Genomic DNA, 22,630 nt, shown 5'->3' on the forward strand with positions numbered 1-22,630 from the left:
CAATCATTGTCAAATTGTAAAAATATTATTGGGTATATCACGTACGCCCTCGAAAAATAAAATAAAAATCCTGTTTAAGTGATATCGCCACAAATTTTATTTTATTTTAAAGGGTATTTGTTGACATTATGTATGGAATATAAAGCAAAATGACCGCTGAAACTCCGCTGTGGGCGTATTCTGGTAGACTAATTTTGTATGACAACTTCACATAAATGGGGCTCAATTACACGAAGAGCGCGAGTTATCTTGGCCTTCAGGGCGGCAATAGACTGTGGGTTGTCTGCATAGACTAGAGTAGCCTTCAAATTTCTCATCCAATAAATTTAATACTTCCTATTCTGTGTGGGAAGTGGCGCCGTCCCGCTGGAACCATATGTTTATGAGATCCATACCATCTATCCTAGGGCCACAAAAAGTTTGTTAGTTAAATAAAGGGCTATGATATCGCCGGACAACCGTGTAGCATTCCATGGTGAAATGTCACGACTAAATATGTGTTCATGCCAAATTTGACAGCTATCATTTTACCAAGATGGCCGTTATGAGCTGTCAAAGTTCGAGCGTTCCTATTGAAAAGCCCTATACTTCTTGAAGTCACTGATCTTTATTATCTTTCTCATGTCTATCACTTCTACGTATTAAAACTTGCATGCCAGCTACTTATAACGCGGAATTCATGACGACATTTAGTAGAAGCCAATAAAAACATATTTCACGCGTTTTTTTTATTTATTTTACCAATGTACTGGCACGACGCCCAGAATGCAGTGGTGATTAACCGTAAAATGTTCGCTCTCAAGATATCGTTATGTTTTACTAACTCATTCGTGGCCAATAAATGTTACTGATTATACTAATACTCTCCAAAATGATATAGAAGCTTAAAGCTTTTGAAGTCGTCGTGGCCTAAGGGATAAGACGTCCGGTGCATTCGTGTTGAGCGATGCGACGGTGTTCGAATCTCAGGCGGGTACCAATTTTTCTAACGAATTATGTACTCAACAAATGTTCACGATTGACTTCCACGGTGAAGGAATAACATCGTGTAATAAAATTGAAGCCCGCAAAATTATAATTTGCGTAATTACTGGTGGTAGGAACTCTTGTGAGTCCGCACGGGTAGGTACCACCGCCCTGCCTATTTCTGCCGTGAAGCAGTAATGCGTTTCGGTCTGAAGGGTGGGGCAGCCATTGTAACTATACTGAGACCTTACAACTGATATCTCAAGGTGGGCGGCGCATTTACGTTGTAGATGTCTATGGGCTCCAGTAACCACTTAACACCAGGTGGGCTGTGAGCTCGTCCATCCATCTAAGCAATAAAAAAAAAAATTAAATTGGCAAAATGGATGTGCCACGGCTTATAACATAAAACTTGATGATACTACATCGTCCAATAACTAAACATAATTTAACACACGACCTTCTTATGATATTGTCACTATTTCTCTGTCTTCCATAATTTATTATCCTGCCATTACCCGACTTAGTTTACCCGATTCAGTTTTTAAATAATTCTTCTTCTTAGTCGCATACTTCATTGCTAGAGGTCGTGTCCCTGAAAGGCCTTCGTGTCTCTTAGTACCGTCTGCTTCCATTTCGGTTCCTGCTTCGGTTTTCGGCTTCTCTCGGGGCGGTCGCAACAGAGAGTCCGGTGAGCGCAGTTGCCTGATCTGACCAACGGTTTGGCGGCCGGCCGGCGGGTCTTTTCCCTTCTACCTTGCCCACCACAGCCAATTTTTTAAGGTTGTCTGGTGGCCGCCGAGCAATGTGACCAAAGTAACCAAGAGCCTTTTGGTAGCAAATCGAAGACAGTCTCGTTTCTGTGCCAAGTTGCTCGAGAACAGATTTGTTTGTTCTCTCGGGGGTCCACGGTATGCGGAGCCAACATCTCTAACGTTTCTATTTTTTCCGCTCTGTTGCTCGAATCGTCCACGACTCTTCACTATAGAGAAAAATCGAGAAAACCAACGTCCGGACTAGTCTCATCTTGGTAGCATTGGAGGAGACTTCTCTATCCTGCCAATAACGCGTAAGCTTGCACATCGCAGCTTTGGCCATTCGAATCCTTCTCATGATCTTGCATTCGCTTCCTCCCTGGTCAGTAAGTAGAGATCCGAGGTAAATAAACTCGCCAACAAATTCTACGTTCGAGAGTTCGCCCGTCCTAATGAGTTGACTGGCCCTATCAATAAGCATGACTTTCGATAATACCTAATTATGAATATGATAATTAAATAATTATGACTAAGTTAAGTGTTTTTGACATGGCTAATAATAATAATAATAATTATTTATTTATTTCTCTCTTAAAGGTATTTATATATTAATAGAAGATCGCACGGGTAGACGCCTGCACCCACGCAAGGTTTATGTCTCGATTGTGTAGCATAACGATTGGATAGGAATCCTTCAAATCGAAACACATTGTTGCTTCAGGGCGGAAATAGGCAGGCTGGTGATTTGACCTGTGCGGACTCACAATATGTCCAACAATAAATTATTAATTATCATCTCGAAAGTCATTCGTAAGCATATGTTGACTACATTTTTTAATTAGTAAAATTGGTACCCGCCTGCAGGATTTGTACACGATTTGCGAACGTCTTATCCCTTAGAACACGACGACTTCTTCGAGTGCTCACTTAAGCCCTTTAATAATAACTAGTTTATGTGAGGTTCTATTGTATTTTGACACTTGTTCATAATATCACATTTTCCAAACGCACAGTTAGTAATTAGGCTTATGTTACAAGCCAACATTTTAACTTATTGTTATTTATTGTGTATATCTTCTTTATGTATTCTTCTGTATGTCTTCTTTTTTAGCTCGTAATGTGCCTAATAAATAAATAAATAAATAAATGAGTACATACTTGCGTTATTACCAGGGCTACCGTTGTCATTTACAAACCTAAAGACTAGCCTATGATTTAAAATCAGCGCGTACATAATATCTAATACTAATTATACATCACACGTTTTTCCACAGAGCTACCATCAACATGCACGTAATAATATAACGGGCAAACAATAATTATGATTATCTTGCATCGAATACAATGCATTTGCTTCCTGAGTCAACGTATCTGTTATCTTTTTAGGTCATAGAAGTCGGTGTTTGCGCTATTGTTTCTTTATTGAATTAGAGTTTATTACTAGCGATATTTTATATTAATATTTATTGGGGCATTTGCACTACATGCTTAAATCTAATCTAATAATTTAGTATTTAATAAGCGGCACTAATGTAACGATTCCAGCATTATTCTCATTTTGTAAAACTGAAGATACTCCTATTCGTTTGATTCATTTGTAAATTAAGATTGAGGCGTACCTTTTTCGTTGTAGTTGTCACATTACGAAAGTCATAGTACCATCAACAACAGGTGGCGTGGTAGTTGAATTTAAAAGAGGTGTTTATATTACGCATTCAAAAAGCAGTCACAGCGAAACGTGGCCCAGGTTCTATAGTAGCTTACAAAGTCAACACTGATACTTGCGTGACAATGAAAGAATAGGTTAAAGAATATACTTATTCTTAAAAGAAAATCATCAAATACAAGTCCTCACGGTCGTCACGTAGCCTATAGTGAATACCGACTGAGTTACTCGCCGGATTATCTCAGTGAGTCGTGATTCCGATCCGGTGGTAGATTCTGCGTAGCACTGCTCTTGCTAGGGCCAGTATTAGCAAATTTTCTCAGCTCGTGAGCTCACCTACCCTTCCAGGCGTAGCTGAATAGCCTCTTAGGACACCAGCAGAAAGACCGGGTAAAGACCAAGTAAAGGTAAGAAAAAAAAATGGATACCAATTGACGATGATCCACCTCAGTTACTACGAATATGATAAGAAGCCGCGATGATCTAGCAAATAAAATAAATGTTAATGTTAACAACGCTAGCTTTATTTCTTAAAGACTATATTAAAATTATTACAGACTAGGAAATCGCTCCAAATTTTGGTAGTAACGTTACAAACATAAATGCTGATGAAACGACTTGTGTTTTAATACGAAAACTATGCCAATAATCGACAAATATTAGCACAGCACATTATAAGCATGTAGTTTCTTATTCGCAAAACACTGCAATATTTTAAGTTATTACAGTTACGATAATTTGCGTGACAATGTTTGCATTATAGTCCTACTTTTATGTTCTATAACTGATTTTTTTTGCTGCCTTCATTATTTACAACGCATATAACGTAGCGAAGGATTCCTTCTAATATGATTTACTTTAAATTCAGGCTTACTTACGAAGCGACACACTCAATATTTTCCATGTGTATTAAAACGCTTTTTGTGTTCGCCTAATGCAATGTAAGCAGATGAAGTGTAAGCGCATTCAAACTATACATTAATAAGATAATATTTAAAGAAATTTATAGTTTATATTATAAATCTTTTAGGATGTGTCACTATTATCAACTTATTTCTTGACACATAAATAAGTTCGTGTGATTTATATCATAATAAAGTATGAAATAGAACAGCTAAAACGGACATTAACATATGGCATTAAAGTCTAACGTGAATATATAAACAACATATTTTAAACTACAATAGCACAGGCAGACGAAATTCAAATCAACTCCAAGTTAACAGGCTTGTTCTAAATAACATCGTTACGAACGAGGATTCTGTGATTCAAGAAAGGAAATCCAAAATTCAGATCTGACGTGAATGAGCTGCTTTGATCTTCGCCCGGGATCATATCGTTACCTATCTTAAACATCAATCACATTGATTGATCATGCAACCGATTTATCCTTCAAGCCGACAACGAAACAAATTCAATATTGCATTGTTAAATTTTAACGATAGCTAAATAAGAAAACTTGTAATATCAAATAAGATGGCTCATATTACTTATTAACACATAAGACTAGTATTGAAGAGACGGCGAATATAATAAAAAAATAAAACACGTAATACTGAGTACTGATTTGAAATAATCGTGCGCTCAATTCACGGGAGCGTATGCGTTTTGGAATACATTCAGTGCTTCGGTTATGGCGTCGAGAGTACATGCTTTTCCATTAGCATATGTCATTGCGCATCCTACGTTAGTGAAGCATTGTTTTTGCTGGGATTTGTCGTCAGAGAAACCGCAGCAAGAGAGAGCTGCCGCTTGGCACATGCTCGGCATAGTGATCGCAGCTTGGTCGTTGATTTTTGGGGCCTTAGTAGATGCTTCGCTCTGTAATGAAGAAAAATGAATTTAATAATATTTTTCTCAGTGTTTTTTTTCTTTTTTTTTATTGCTTAGATGGGTGGACGAGCTGCTGTTAAGTGGTTACTGGAGCCCATAGACATCTACAACGTAAATGCGCCACCCACCTTGAGATATAAGTTCTAAGGTCTCAGTATAGTTACTAATACGGCTGCGCCGCCCTTCAAACCGAAACGCATTACTGCTTCACGGCAGAAATAGTCAGGGCGGTGGTACCTAACCGCGCGGACTCACAAGAGGTCCTACCAACCAGGAAGTGTCATAAATACGCTCGTAATGTGATGTGTAAATATCCGGTTTCCTTATTTTCGAAGCGAAACTTCCGATTCAAAGGGTAACGGGTAATTGTCATAAAAAAACCATTCAAACTTGACCACATGTCTCTACTTAACGGTAGGCAGCTGTTTGGCTCTGCCCCTGGCATTGCTGAAGTTCATGAGCGACGGTAACCACTCACCATCATGTGGGCTTTATACTCGTCTGCCTACAAAGGGAATAAAAAAAGGTGGATACTAGCTTTTATGTCAAGACGGATTTACCCTGCGATAATCACATAACTTTCCTATTTATCCTTTTCCTTTAGTTTTGAACGGATCTAACATTTTGACAGAGATAAAAATAAAAGTGCAAAACTTTGCATTCAAAACCACAAATAACCTGATATTAAGTACAATATTGTAAAGGTCTGCAAAAATTCAAGATGATAAGTTGTATCAAGAACTATTTAGCATTTCAAATAAGCTATTTGCATATCGAAATTAAAAACGCGGAAAATAATTCATAGTAGTATTGTGTTTTTTTTTTTTCTGTAGTCGATCTGCTGCTAGGTGTCTATAGACAACATGACGTCAATCACCGCCCACAGATGACGTCATGATTAACATGACGCCCTCGTATTACTATACAAATGGGACTTCCATCTCAAGTCTAGTTTAGCAGTGGCAATCCCGTTTTGATATCTATGGGCTCCGGTAACTACTTAAGACCAGGTAAACCTCGTAGCAATCAATCGATCAATGCAAAAAAAAAATAGGCTGGCTGATTTTGCGAATATGGCCGGGATCACCATTCATCCACCAAGAGATTTTTTTTATTGCCCTTGTAGGCAGACGAGCTTACAGTCCACCTGATGGTGAGCGGTTATCGTCGCCCATGGTCTTCAGCAATGCCAGGGGCAGAGCCAAGCCGCTGCCTACCGTTAAGTACTCTCCACAAGCCTCGTTTGAAGAAGGGTATGTCATAGCGCTCCGGAAACACCGTGGAGGGATGCTCATTCCAAAGCCGGATGGTACGTGACACAAAAGATCTCTGGTGGCGGGCGATGCGGCGGTCTATACGCAAATTTTGATTTGATTTGATTTGTAGCCTGGTTTCGATATAGTTCAATAATTTCCTGTAATTAAATGATAATGGCACTCACTTGACTGGATCCATGTTCGACTGAAGGTGCGGGTCTTTTAATGACATCCTTTGGCCTAATCTTATCGAATGAGATCGGCCTTTTACCGTCCAATCCATCATCGTAGTCGCTTTCGTTCGATGTTGCGAATCCCCAATTTTGGTTCGTGTCTTCCATATCGGGGAATCTTTGTTTAATGTCCGGCTTCTTTGTCTGGTTGACATTACAAGGAACGTATTGAGGCACGTAATAGGGCACGGGGTATGGAATGTAAATTGGCTGCGGTGGTGGGGGCGGTGGTGGCTGCCTCCTTACCTCAACAGCGAGCTCGTCAAGCAATCTAAATATCTGAGGGATCAGATCCTGTTGGTTTTGATAGTAGTCTCTTCTCTCGGTATAATGTCGGGGAGGTTGATAATCATATCCGTAATTCAGTTGCCATCTCCTCCTACGGTGTCTGTTTAGGGTCGGGTAATCTCTTTCTTTCTTGAAGTCGCTTTGTTCGTCATCATCTCCAGAACTTCCAGAGTCTCTTCTGTCGCCATAATGCCGTGCGTTAACAACCGCTATAAGCAGCAGGAACCCAAGAACTAAGGTGAATTTATTCATCTGTAAACAAAACGTGTTTTTTGGTTACAATAATAATTCGATGTAGGCATCCGAATGAATAATTAAAGCGTTTTTATAATTCAATGACAAATTCCTTTTACGTGGCCACCCGAAAAAGCTTCTCGTTCTTCTTGAGTATACACATGGCCGAGATGAAATTATACGCTTAAAATACACCCGTGACCTACTGAGGAGGTTACCTGTTTAATTATTTTACAATACATACGTACTTCGAATTTTAAGGTGCACACTATGCGTGTATACTTTTTACGATGGGATGTACCGCATAATTACAAATTCAACATTGATGCTCGAGTCGAATAGAATTTTAAGTATTGGATTTGACATTTATTAGACGTCGCACAATAAAAGCCGGTTATAAAGGTGATCGTAAGGAAAACGAATTAAACACGACACACGTATAATAAATACTAAAAATTCTCTCATGAAAATATATGATATAGTTAATGTGGAAATAGTGCACATAATAGATATTTAAAATTTAACGAATAGATTCTACGCTCATAGTTCAACACGAAGCTATCAAATGAACATGCGGGTGCGAGAATGGGCACATATCAATCTGTTTGGAATATAAATGGGATTTATACATATTCTTGGAACAAAGTTCCCTATGGGACGATGCGGAGGGGTACCCTAACTGGGAAAAAACGTCCGTACCGTAAGATTTTATGTTTGTTACCTCATAACTTTTGACTAGGTGAATCGATTTTGATGATTCTTTTTTTATTAGAAAGCTGACGCTTTCCATGTGGTCGCATTTCAATTTAGTCCAGTTCTGATAATGGTATCCATGGTAAAACCACATAAGCCTTAAATTTGCATTAAGTACGTGCGCGACAAATAGATAAATAACCCAATAACTCAATATCACGCCAACCGATTTCGATGATTATTGTTTTTAGTGTATATTAATTTGTCTTGGAATATATTTTTTATTTATTTTTATCAATGAAAAAATCATAATAAAAAATGTATTTCCGAATAATTATTTTCTTTATACCTCGAATAGGATTTAAAATTAATATTTTTATAATAAGGAACTTCGTTCCTATCCGGTGTCCCACGCAACCACACATTTTTTTTTATTTCCTTTGAAAGCAGACCGGTGAGCGATCATCGCCGCTTATGGATGTAAACAATGTTAGGGGGACACTAGCTGTTACCGCCAAGCACTTTTTAATTCTCAATTGAAAAAGAACATGTAGCGCTCAATAAACATTCTTCATTCCAGAATCGGAATTGTAGATTCTGCGGTGCGGGTAAGTTCTATTACACCGATAGATGAGCAAGAGTTAAAACAATATAATATACTACGTTAATATCGTACTAATTAATCGTTAATACTACGTTAAATGTTTTTACGTATCGCCATTGGCAGCCTATTTGGTGATAGGCTAATACTTCTGTGAAAAAAAAAACATGTAATATTTCGTTTAACATTTACAAGTTGACACTCTCAGTTTCAAACGCGTGATCTGATAAAAAAAAACTTGTCAGTCGTGTTTTTTTTTTAAATGTAAACTTGCTCATCCAACGTCTCTCTCAATTTTTATACCAAACATATATCGTAACTTTAAGAATTATTAAGGATTTTATAGTTATAAACAAACAACAATCCGACAATCTAAGAAAAGTCAAAACAGCCTTATTGTAAAAATACAAATCAAATTCATAAGGTCAAGGTACCGATGTTAATATCATTGACGAAACGTTTTATTTAAATCGCCTCATAAAATAGCCTTGGCTTATAATAACTTTTTAAACCACATTAGAATCAGTAGAAAACCATACATACATCACGAACCAACGGACTAAATAAATCACAATAAGTACGAACCTTGGAACGCGTGCTATTTCTGACAAAAATAACAGTTTAAACGCTGCAGAAATTACGTCACACACATCAAACACGTTTTCCACTAACTAGACACAGTTGTAGTTAAGTAAACTGTTGTTTAAGTTAAATAATTAAAGAGCTAACTAACGTGCGTGCGAACGACGCGGTGTTTGCTACGAGACTGGGCGAATTCTGCGTGTCTGTGTTACGTGAGGCCCGACCGTGACAATGAACGAATGCTCTAGCGCCTGACACCGGTTCCAATATTTATGTAAAAATCTACTGATCAATTGTACACACCCACTGATAAGGCTGACTAATGCTGTAGAAGGTATTGATTCATACGTCATTGGGTATTAAGCTTCCGGTGAATTTGCAACTACAATCAAATACTTCATTATCATTGAATATCGATGACATTTTATGTCAAAAGAAAAACATTATAACTGAACCAATAGTCTAAAATGTCCCACAATTAAACAAAAAGAATTTCAGTTAAATAAAATCTAATTCAATAGTCGAACTTGATATAATATAATAAAACATATTATGTTTTATTTGGAGTGAAACAATCAGTGAAAAATCACGCATCTTGTTAAGTTTATAGGGTGTGATCGCCTTAATATTAATTGAGACTTAGAACTCATACATCCAGATGGATGACGGTATTCACATAGTGATGTCTATGTAATTACTAAAAATCACATATGCAGCAAAAAACTAAAAATAAAATTAACAAAATAATTAAAATTGAAGAAATGGATTGAGAAACCTAAGAAGAAATGGATGGATTGTGTGAAAGACGATATGGGTGTGAGCGAAGAAATTGTATATGATAGAAGAGTATGGAAGGAGAAAACATGTTGCGCCGACCCCAGATGACTGGGAGAAGGGCAGGATAATGATGAATAATTAAAATTGAAAAAAAAAAATTGACGGGGGGGAATAAGTAACAAAAGAAAATATTAATAATATAAAACAACCAGTATGTATATAAAAATCATCGCTTATTTTCGGAATATACTTTGTCACTGATACACGTTAGAAGTATCAGTGACAAAGTATATAACGATGTTACAATAAACAGGTACGTCTGTTTCCTATTACACTTTCACGCCTGAATCACTGGACCGTTTTTTAGGGAAAACGGTATTGAAATAGTTTGGACCCCGAGTGAGAATATAGGCCAGTATTCATTCCATTGCTGATCACGGGACTCCACTCACGCAATATGGTGCAGTCCACGCGAGTACGGGCGGGATAATAGTATGGTTATAATTAGACAATCAATTAAACATTCATGATTCATACCTAATAAACGAATATATTATATAGGCCACTAATTACGAAATCAATTAGGATCTTTCTTGAATTATGACTGATAACAAAAAAAAATTAACTACTCTTTTTGTATTTGTTTTTCTCGTGCTTATTTATTGAGCAGATAAACTCTGTGATGAGAGAGAGAAACTCATTCTGAATATTATGACAAACAAATTTAATGGGAGTTGGCAAACTCGGTATTCTAATATAATAGTACTCAAAGAACGCCGGTGCTCATTCTCTGATAAATCTATTAATTGCTTTTACGACATGAATTCCACTACAAGTGTACATCGTGTAAGTAACCATAAAACTTTCATTTAAATACGTAAGATGCCTTGAGTCGTCCGTAACCACGAAAGCTATAACGTAGGTATTCGAAATGTCGCAAATAATACAATGGCTATAAAAAACGCGATGTCAAACCGAAATAGTAATAAGATTATGTCCGCGACTCCGCGACTGAAAAAAAATACCATAACACAGCTGTAGATAGGTATTTCGAGAAAAGAAAGATGAAGGTAGACGCAAAAACCGACCCGCGCGTCTTGTTGTATTATTGACCTCGGTTAACGCGGTAGATAGGAGGTTCCGAGCTACGAGAACTTTATGGGGCGCTTAATGGGTTGCTACGACAGTCTCATATCTCACATGCCCAGTCAACGCGAAGATAAGCTGAGGAGAATCGACAACCATCTCCAAAAAAAAGGTATAAAAAAGTCGCAAAAACCCACAAAATGATTAATAGTTATTTACTTAGAAAGTTTACATGAACGTCAATCGAAACCATGCTGAATTACATTTGCGTAGGCAGTTTGTGGGTTGAGCGGGAAAAATAAAACATCGACAAACAGAATACAACATGAATAAGCTTAGTACTGACATCTTTGCAACTATGAAAATTGGGTCTTAAAAACAAATATGAACGCGAGTCAAAGTTGTATTGCTATTTAAAAGTGGACCTCGTAACTGCTAATATGCTCATTACGAATACGGTATGAAACTAAATTGGATAATTAGAATTGCCATAGATTACATTTCCGTTTGGTTTTCCCCGATCATTTAACCATCAATTGAATGTTGTGAGTCATTTCCCTGGTGATCGTAGGAAAACAATTCGGGGTCTTCTTACATAATTACTTAGTTCATTGACTTCGATTATAATGACAATAGTAAGTAAAAAAGTGCACAATAAATTATATTGCGAAATATATTTTGACTGATTTTGAGTATACGGAAAGGTCGTGGTATTAATAACGTTTTCATTTTTTGTTTGTTAAATACAAAAATTTGGTTGTACTTCGTAAGCAAGGAGTACATACTTCGATAAACAGCTATTTTAAAATTTTTATATGTTGATTTAGTCCGATGAGTACCTATTATAGTTTTATAGTGTAAGTAGATGTACAAAATAATATGTGCGTATTGTGTTGCTTTTCTTTTTTTGTAACTTAAATTTCTAAATTTCTCTTCTCTGTTCACTTTCTACCTATATGTGATTTTGATTGTGGAAACAAATTTTTTGGTTATTGTTTTAGCTATTTTTTTAAATATTATATGTTTGTATTGTACTATTTGTTTCTTAAATAAATAAATAAGCATATGAAAAAATATTTTGAACTGGAAAAAAAAACCATTAGAACTAAGAAATTATCGAGAAAGTATTAAGAATGACAAATACCTATAGATATATTTTCGGTAAATTCAATAATCATACATCCGTAGCTTGAGTACTTCCATCCGTATCCTAAGCTAATATTAGCCAAAGATAAACGAAACTCATATTTTTCCATCGTGTACACCCAAAATATATCTCGGAATGATAAGACTAATTCTATCAAATATTAGTCATGAATTGATTATATCGCAAAACTGACTTCATTTTAAAGTCATAATGAATTAACTTCAAATAATTGAACTTTGTAATTACAAGCAATGCACGCAATGTGTCGATTCAAAGCCAAAGGTTCGCTTTCAATAACAACAACGAGTCACGATTTTATCTCAATTTGTGGGTGTTTAATTCAATTGCATTAAACACATTGCGTCATAAAGTGCAAAGGCATTAATTTGTTTCAGAGCTTTGTAGTACAGATTAATTAAAACAACATGGATTATTTCAGTCAATTCATTCTTCAAACGAGGCTTGCAGAAAGTACTTAGCAGTGGGCAGCGGGCAGTGCATTGCTGAAGTTCAAGGGCGACAGTGATCACTCACCATCAAAAAGAGCCGTATACTAGTCTGGCTATAAGGGCAATAACAAAAAAAAACTAATCAACTTGAGTTTCGAATTCACATCATAATTTTAACTTAGGATATTTTAATTGTACCACTTTTTTTAAAGCTTTATTTTCCACCTGAGAGTTTTATACAAATTTAAGTATGTACACACATTTATAGATATTTTTTCCTTTCCCTTTCTTTGTTATGTGGCACATCTATGGGTAAAAGCCTACTCTATTCCTTTCTACATTTTCCTATCTTTAGCCGTATACTACTCTGTCGAGAAAGTACCGGGAAGTTAATCGTCCAAATTTATTTTATCACCTTCAAAATTGGCTCCTTCAAAACGATACACTTACCAACCTATAACTATAACTATACCAACCTTAACTATACCAACGAATAATTCAAACATCAAAATATTTTTTAATGATTTTTCCGGAATCGAGTTCTGTTCTCGCGGCGAATTATTCTTTATGTCTTCTACCGAATGAAAACGAGTCATAATTTGAATTTAGGAAAAAGAAAGAAGTCGGCTGGAGCCCCCGTATATGGTGAAAACGTAACCCTGTTCACTAATTTGGATGTCAAACCTGTAAACCAACATCTCGTCACGAGTAACAATGAGTTTCACAAATTTTAGGTCAAACTTGGCTGGTTCGACATGTCTGTAGCAATTCTTATGCGATTGTGTTTTGGAGAAAATTTTGGTCTTTTGGGTCCAGTCGAACCGCAACATATTTTATTCCCAAGCTCGAATTTTGAGTTACCTTTTTCTTCACTTTTTCAGTTGCCAACATTAATGCCTCAATAGAGTGTGGCAAATCTTACATGTCGCTTTTGAACGCTTTTTGCCATTCATAGGCCGGTGTTTTTTGATAAAGTTGATTCAACGCAAGCTTCCTGTAACATTTTCAGTGAGTGCGAATTCCATTGGCTTGCATCGCCAATTAAAGACAAAGTCCATTCCAGTTTTTTCTATTATTAAATTCCCACTACTAGATATGATATAACAAAAAAAGAAGTGTATTTAAACTAAATAACAGATGCAACTCAAACTCCGCGCCAAAATGGAAAACTTTCGTGCCAATCTAACATAAAGAAAAAAAAAATGTTTGGAACCATAAACAAATCTCGATTCCTGACACTTTTTTGACTGAGTGTATTTATCCCACTTTTTTCTTCTCTGTTGATTACGTTATCAGCTCACCTTCTCTTCTGTCTTCCCACGTTTCTTTTGCTTTTTGGGCGCTACCATTTAGTCTATATCTATATCTATACTAATAATACTAATAATATTATAAAGAGGAAAGATTTGTTTGTTTGTTTGTTTCGAATAGGCTCCGAAACTACTGGACCGATTTGAAAAATTCTTTTTCCATTAGAAGCCGACATTGTCCCTGATGAACATAGGCTACTTTTTTTATTTATTTTTTTATTTTTTATTTTTGGTTTCATGTGTGTTTTAATGTTTCCGAAGCGAAGCGAGGGCGGGTCGCTAGTTGTTTGATAAGTTTGTTGCACCATTATTATGATTTAAATATTCTTGTATAATTCACATGTAAATAATGTGATCATTTTTTTATTGCTCTTAAATGGTAAAAAGCGTATACTTTAGCCAATGAACATCATAACGTGAATACCGCTCCCAATCTTCAGACATGAGATCGAAGTGTTTGTTGTATTTATTGTATAAAAGCTGTTCCATTCTTCAAACCGAAACGAATAAGAGCGGACATATATTAAGCTCTAACATCAGTAGCGTTGAAAATATACGTAAAAGTCGTAAATGAAAAATTTGAATCAGTGGCCCACGTGTTGCTAAATGATTTCACACAAGCCTGAAAAATGAGTTTAGTATTGGAAATACCTATGAAAAGTTTTCTTTTACCTGTACCTGAAACGCTTCAAGCAACGGGACGAATTAATTACTTAGTTTTTCAGATGAAATATGCGATTCGGTGACTACTAATGGATTGGAATCTCGATCCTTGAGAAGATTGGCAAGAAACTCAGCGTGCTTATGCTATGGACTTGGTTACACGTCGAACTGCTTGATATGTTCGACGAGTAGAGTTACCCGGGGTCGCTAGATAAAGGTGACCACGGTCCCTATGCCTGCTCCTAGTGCTAGGGCGACATGCGTCTTATACTTGTGTTAGTAGATCGGGTGGATCCGTAAAGATGTGTCCAGGGCGTCGACTGCGATTGGCTTCAGAGTAAGTCGGATTCGAGGAGTAGTTAGGGGTGACCGCGATACGATGGCTTTCATGACGCATCGCCTTAACAAAGTACCTTCCCCATGCTGACGTCAGGTGCTTTTGATTGAATTGACTTCACTGTAATGAAAAACTTTTAAATTATAAATGAGATAATACTTACTTTGATTTAATCTCTTAAGAATTTTAAGAACTACAGGGCAAACTGACAGTTTCCCTTTTAACCTTCTGACTCTGTTTACCTTTTATGCTGGCGCTTATGTCTTTGAGTCTAGACTAAACAAGATTCCATCGTTTCATAAACAATCAAAACCAGGTCTTAATATCGCAGTAGTCTTTCTTCAGTGTGGTCCTTTTGTAATGCTGCTACGACGTTTATGTCTAAATATTACATACGTCTTTCTCCGCGACAGATGTAATTGGTATCTAGCTCCTGATTTTGAAAACATGATTTTTGACAAACTTTAATTTACTCTACGTTTTTTTACCAAAAGGAAATTAATTTTAAATATTCGTTATTGTTTTTAGATTTATACCTTACGATATTATACCATACACTTTCACTTACAAACTTACATTGCAAATTATGGTTAATAGATATATTTTTTTTTGTAAAATTCTTTTGTATCAGTATCATTCTTGATCACTACAGGTGTTGGTAGCAAGCTTCACAACACGCCGCCACTCCTCTCTGACGACCACTCTCCTCGTGCCTTCATATATTTGTTGATTGATTATGAGCCATTTACTGCCGATTTTGTCTGGTCAGCTAATCTCATATGCGATCTTCCACGTGCCCTGGTACCCTCAATCTTTCCCGTAAAATTACCGTGTTCCCGTAATTCCCGTAAAATTACCTATTCGGAATTTCGGCACACATTTCGATTTTACTTTTGATATTAACTCGAAATAAAGAATATTATCAAATTTAAAGTCTGTCTGCATTATATAGATTGTTCAAATTACAATGACTTTAATAAAACGTTTTAAATTAAACATAGGTTTATGGCTACAATGTACGAAGCTGTGGTGATGTCACCAATATTTTATCTAAGAGGCTATAAACATTAATGAATCTATTGAATCTAATTGAAGCTATCATAAAATATGCAATTTCATGTTCACATTTGTGGTCGGGTTGTATTGTTTGTACATCCATTAATTACATTTATTACTTGTAAAACAATATGACGTGATTCGATGTAATCTGTGTTGGATAGAATGACAATTCTACCTTCGTTCTAGCTGCTTACTTCAATTTCGATATTTTTTGGAACGAACCTTAGCGATACTTTTTACTGAACAATACTGAACAACAATTTGTATTTATATTTTTGCTCCTAATATTGTTACTGGCTCAAGATATACTCGACTCAGACGATTGGGCAAAAAAAACGCCTTTCTGTTGGACATTTCCAGAACCAGTTAACCGCCTTGTTGAATGCGACGAAGGGTTGGAAGTGCAGCTTAACCCAAAGACATAACCCACTTAGTTTTTGACCGAATCTGCTCAGCGATTCCAATAAGGTGGTAGATTCAGCGAAGCATTAGTCTTGCTAGGGCAAATATTTGCAAATTATTTTAATTTGAGCCCCGTGAACTCGCCTACCAGTTACGGTGAAACTAGATTATTTTTCTTTATTGCTTAGATGGGTGGACGAGCTCACAGCCCACCTGGTTTTAAGTAGTTACTGGAGCCCATAGACATCTACAACGTAAATGCGCCACACATCTTGAGATATAGTTCTAAGGTCTCACTCAGTATAGTCACAACGGCTGCCCCACCCTTCAAACCGAAACGCATTACTGCTTCAAGCAGAAATAGGCGGTGCGGTGGTACCTACCCGTGCGGACTCACGAGAGGTCCTACCACCAGTAAAAAATGCTATTTCACTGAAGTGAATAATTGGATTTCACTGAAGTATTTTATCATTCAAGTTGTTGAATTAGTTTAGTTGGTTAGTTGGAGAGTTCACGGCGCACCTGGTGTTAAGTGGTTACCGGATCCCACAGACATCTGCCGCGTAAATGCCGCCACCTACCTTGAGACAAGAGCTCTAGGTTTCAGTTTTAACATTACAACAATTGCCCCACACTTCAAACCAAACGCATTATTGGTTCACGGCCGAAATAATTGACAGATCCAAAATAATGGGCGAATGAAACGGGGAACAGAAAAAAAAAAAAATGAGTATTTTCAAAACAATATCGAACTTAACCCTTACATTATGTATCAATCGATGTTTTAAAGGTGACATAAGAAATAGTTTGTGGAACATATCGCTGTCCTTTTCGCACACTCAACCATAACACTATAATGTTGTTCACAATTAGATTCTTCCATTTTTTTTATTTCACAACAACTTTTTCACGCACTTTCCTTACAAGATTGAAAACTTATCGTTTTTTTAATTCTTGCTATTATAGATTCTAGGATAAGTAGTTTATGAACAAAGTAAAATAAATTCAAAACATATTCGGATGTTAAGTGAACATTCTACGCCATTGTCTGTAAAAGGCAAGGACAAGATTTGAAATCAGCCGCTGGTAATAGAATTTTGGCCATGCAAATACAACTGTATAATTTTGTCAATGTAAACTTTACGACAAAACCTCAAAGAGCCTCTTGCTTAAATTCAAATTTTGCTCGGCATCAGTGCTTACCACACTGTTTACAATCTCGTCGCAAAAACCGCAAGAGTTGTCAACTGCCAAAATTTTAATGGACGTACGAATTTTTAACTACATACTTTATATTGTTAGTTTGTCTTATGTAAGAGAACTGAATAATTACTTGTGTTTATGTATCTTGGAGACGTAGCGTGGGTAGGCCTCCCACAAGGTGGGCCGACGACCTATTGAGGTTCGCGGGGATCCGCTGGGTGCAGGCAGCGCAGGACCGGTCTTTGTGGCGAGGCTTGGGGGAGGCCTATGTCCAGCAGTGGACGTCCATGGGCTGATAGATAGATAGATAGATAGATGTATCTTGAACAATATAAAAAAATCGACAAATAAAACTTCAGTCGTTAATAACCACGAAAACTGTAATAAGAATTGTAATAGAAAAGTTGGAAACAATAAAAATGCTAAATTAAACCCTAAAAGTGATTTGAATTATATATATAGGTACTACTCGCGAAACCCGGGGAAAATATTATTTGTCCATTCTGAATGCGATATATTGGGTAACAAACAAAATATTTGAATAACACAATAGTCCTAGTTTTAGTTAATTGTTATTTGTTATGAAATCATAGCTACGATGCCAACGTGCGGGAAAACCTTTGTAACAACTTAAAACTCAATAAGCATGAAGTTGTATGAAAGGAGAAAGACACTTTGCATTTTCAAAACTTGCAGCTGTAACCACAGACCGCACTAGGAGTCTATGCCTGAGAGTGTTCCCTTGTACATCTTACTTTCCACTACTTTATCTCCCGTTTCCATCAACTTCAATTCATTCGTCTCATTCAATTTACATTTGTTTTCCATTGTTATCTGCTTCAACTTTGGCGAGTTGAAAAAGCTATCAAGCGAAGACAGTAACATAAATATGTAATATTTTGTCCATCGTTGGTGACCACGAAAACTGTAAAGTATTTGAAACGTCAGAAATAATAATATGCATAGAATTGCAATAAAAAACACGAGATTAAACCTTAATAGGAAATAATACTTTTCATTAAACATATTTTACTATATTAATCAACTCACAGTATAGAAATATTTTTTGTGACTGTTATTACTCGTAATAATAAAAACAACAATACTTTTCAAGATCACTTATCTTATTTTACTGCTGCTGTCCTTAACCCTAAACTAACAAATAATAAAATGACAACAAAAACGCGCGATCAATTCTTAAAATTTATTCTAATTATCTTCTGGAAAAAATTTCAAAAATAATTGTTTTAATCTTCTTTAGTTAATGGAATCGAACCACTTTTCAATTTATGATGTTAAATTCTGTGTCAAATATTTAGACGTGAACTTCAAAAATGATATACTTTTTAGGAATTCAAAGAACTGTTTCTGGAAATACAAACCTAGAAGACCTGAATAAACGGCAAACCACGACCACCAAACATGCTTAAAGAACATACTACTAACCCCGCGCAGGACCCTAATCAGGATTTTTTTTTATTGCTTAGATGGGTGGACGAGCTCACAGCCCTCCTGGTGTTAAGTAGTTGCTGGAGCCCATAGACATTTGTCTAAATGCGCCACCCACCTTGAGATATAAGTTCTAAGGTCTTAGTATAGTTACAACGGCTGCCCCACCCTTCAAAACGAAACGTATTACTGCTTCACGTCTTATCCTTTAGGCCACGACGACTTCGACTTTCAGTGTTTTATTAGTAGCCACTAATTGCCAACGAAGTATTTAAATTCAGTAGGGATTTTCATAGAAATAACTCGTATATCCATCACATGCGAAACCAAATTATAATACATCTAATGAGTTTAATATACAGTACTTAAGTAATATTTTTATGCGCAAAGTACATGTCGACATTATACATGAAGCCGCGACTGGCGCCATGCTGTTTTTCAATATGATGACGTCAGCAACTGACGTCATTCTCTTCATTACTGTCATTGCCTTTCATAGTGACATTAATTAAAACTTACTTATCAAACTATTCTTTTTATTGAATTTCAAGTGTACAAAAACATAAATAGTAGAAAACTGGGGGTAGTTTGTTCATGAATTCTCTTGAATAGCGTCTTAGGCAATTGTTTACAAGCGTTGGAATTGTATGTAATATTTAGTTAACCAACAATTTTAGCATTAACGAAACAGCTAACTTTACTCTCAGTTAATTAAATAGTAGTTTTGTGCTGTTAAATATATATATATATATTATTATTTTACAATGGAGAATTACACCGCGGTTGATTTCTTTCCTTAGATGTTTCTTGTCCAACAGATAATAGTCGGGAAGAGATCGCTCTTTTTTTTTATTGCCTTTGTAGGCAGACGAGCATACGGCACACCTGATGGTGAGTGGTTACCGTCGCCCATGGACTTCAGCAATGCCAGGGGCAGAGCCAAGCCGCTGCCTACCGCTTAATACTCTCCACAAGCCTCGTTTGAAGAATGACATGTCATAGCGCTCAGGAAACACCGTGGAGGGGAGCTCATTCCATAGCCGGATGGTACGTGGCAAAAAAGATCTCTGGAAACGCACTGTGGATGACCGCAGTGGCTCCAGGTAGTATGGATGAACTCTACTCCGGTGGCCGGCGGTGCGATGGTAAAAACGAGACGTTGGTATCATCTCGAACAATTCCTCAGAGCACTCCCCATGGAACATACGGTACAAAATACAGAGGGGACCGAAGTCTTAGCGATAACATCGTTCATTTTACTATTTTGTATTTAATATTTTGCATATATTTTTATTTTAGATTGGTGTACAACAAATCATACACTCCTCTGTACTTTAATATACGTCAATGTAACTAATTTGTACTTTGATAATTTAATCTTCCTAGTAGCCTAATTCAATTTTGTAGCAAGTACCAAGTATCAAGATTTATTACCTGCTCTTGTAAAAATATATTTGGAGCTGTCTAAAATAGATTCAATACAAAAACGTCTTATCTCGTATAAAAAATTATAAACAAATATAGCTCTTGACGTGTTAAAAATATTACACAGTTTTCGTGAACGACTCGAGATTAATTTATTCGTACTTCATTATTACGAAATTTAACATCTGGGTTATTTCTACGTTCAATGCCGCTTTGAGGTTGATATGATTATTTTTATATTTAGTTTACTACGTTATAATCGGAATGTCTACATCGAAAATATTTTTAAAAATATACTTTCATAAATAAACTGGTTGCTGAATCTTTCATTTACGGTTGACCTCTTGAATTCCCACAGAAGAGATATCATTTTGTAACGTGCTTGCGTTTCTGTTCTATCCCGGAGGTCTGAAAAGACTTTGTACGTAGTCCGTGCACATAAAATTCGTAACGCTAAAAGCACTTTAGAAGTCTTCTGTTTTTATTACCACTGGAGACGGCTATACGACCTCATGACCCTCCCAGTTTTAAGCGATTTACGGATCCCTGGGCCACATCACATAGTAAAAATCTCTACACACCAAACTAAAGGCCTTCTTCATATATTATCATTTTATTCAACCTGTAGCGGTATCTATCATCCCTCCAACTGGAACACAGCATGTGTTTCAGTGAGGAATTGCGAGTACTCGCTGCAAGCTTTTTCACCAATGCTCAAGACATCAGAGGAGAATGAAAACGAAGAAGTAGTAAAAAATCCAGGTAGTTTTTTTTTTATTCTTATCCTTTAGGACTTCTTATCCTTTAGGCCACGACGACTTCGTAAAGTCGTAGTTGACGTCACTTCGCGTGTTTGAGCAGGGAATAATGATTCTTATACATATTAGGTTTGGGTCGCTTATAATAGTATCACATTTGACTCTGAGATGCCCTTTTATGGGCAGACGTGGTCGGGTACATAAACGCGACCACCCACCTTGAGACACGAGAATAATGTACTGTCCTCTTTGAAGCGCCTAAATAATACATCAACATTCTCGTTTTTAAATATTCTCGTTTTTAAATATTTATTATTGAAATTCATTTCTGACGCATACAAACAGGAACGAAGAGCTATTTATTAGTCATTATCTGACGAACGAATAGTGACCTGTACATCATTAACGTAACCCCTATGTCACGATCGTGAAACTGTCGTGAGATCACTCACATTTTCTGATCTCATTCGCATTGATAACGAGGATTATTAAATTAATGAAAAACGCTGCCGTAACAAAACACATTTTCATTGGAAAAAAAAAAATATGCGATGCTATATACCGTTGTTTAAGCAAAGTTACAATTTTTTTTAAAGAATCGTATACCAAATACCTTGAGCCGCAAAATTTGCAAATTTTCACTCTGATTAGGGGTAGTACGCACCACTACAGTTTGAAGGGTGGGACGGTTATTATTAAATTTGATTGAAACTTCAACTTGATGTTCCAAGGTGAGTCTCAGCATTTAAGTTCTGTAGGTTTTTTTTTTTATTGCTTAGATGGGTGGACGAGCTCACAGCCCACCTGGTGTTAAGTGGTTACTGGAGACCATAGACATCTACAACGTAAATGCGCCACCCACCTTGAGATATAAGTTCTAAGATCTCAGTATAGTTGCAACGCCTGCCCCACCCTTCAAACCGAAACGCATTACTGCTTCACGGCAGAAATAGGCAGGGCGGTGGTACCTACCCGCGCGGACTCACAAGAGGTCCTACCACCTGTATATAGTATATAGAAACACTATTGCGTGGAAACGTTACTCTTACTAAGCCATAAGAATTATACCCTATTTACATACAGTGCGACAGCCAAAATGATGTTTTTAACATCCATAATGGAACGAATAGGAATTACGGAGTTGAATAGAATGATTAATGAGGATACTCAATCTACTACTACCACTGAGAGATAATGAGTGGTAGCTCCATGAAGCCAAGGTTAAGAACCGTATTTGCAGCTTACTAGGTGAACCGTTAAAATCCTCTGCCGCTATTTCTAAGAGAGAAACTTAAATAAAACATGAAATGTTTGAATGAAATTTAATATAACTCTGATTTACAAGTCAATACTTTTTGGCCGTGCGCCAAAATAACGTGAACAGCGATCAGTGAAGCTTTTAATTAAAATCGGTGATGCAGCACGGCTGGATGCTGTGATAATTTTTACTCTCGTATA

General features: G+C 36.6%; 2 protein-coding genes across 5 annotated transcripts in view; one reads left to right on the forward strand and one right to left on the reverse strand.

Moving 5' to 3' along the window:
* The window catches only part of LOC114240837 (uncharacterized), a 208,325-nt gene that overhangs the window by 108,977 nt on the left and 76,718 nt on the right, over nucleotides 1-22,630 (forward strand). The gene's annotated exons all lie outside the window — the stretch shown is intronic.
* LOC114240836 (uncharacterized) lies at nucleotides 3,890-9,370 on the reverse strand. 2 transcript variants are annotated; one of them, XM_028171520.2, is made up of 3 exons: nucleotides 9,111-9,370; nucleotides 6,662-7,249; nucleotides 3,890-5,208 (listed from the first exon to the last, which is right to left on the reverse strand). In XM_028171520.2, exons 2-3 carry the CDS (start codon nucleotides 7,247-7,249, stop codon nucleotides 4,972-4,974), a joined length of 825 nt encoding a protein of 274 aa, XP_028027321.2. In that variant the 5' UTR covers nucleotides 9,111-9,370; the 3' UTR covers nucleotides 3,890-4,971. The 2 variants fall into 2 exon arrangements, with proteins under 2 accessions (XP_028027321.2, XP_028027322.2); XM_028171521.2 differs by having other exon boundaries at nucleotides 9,259-9,363.

This window comes from Bombyx mandarina, chromosome 09, assembly GCF_030267445.1.
Source record: "Bombyx mandarina strain Sakado chromosome 09, ASM3026744v2".
Lineage (NCBI taxonomy): Eukaryota > Metazoa > Arthropoda > Insecta > Lepidoptera > Bombycidae > Bombyx > Bombyx mandarina.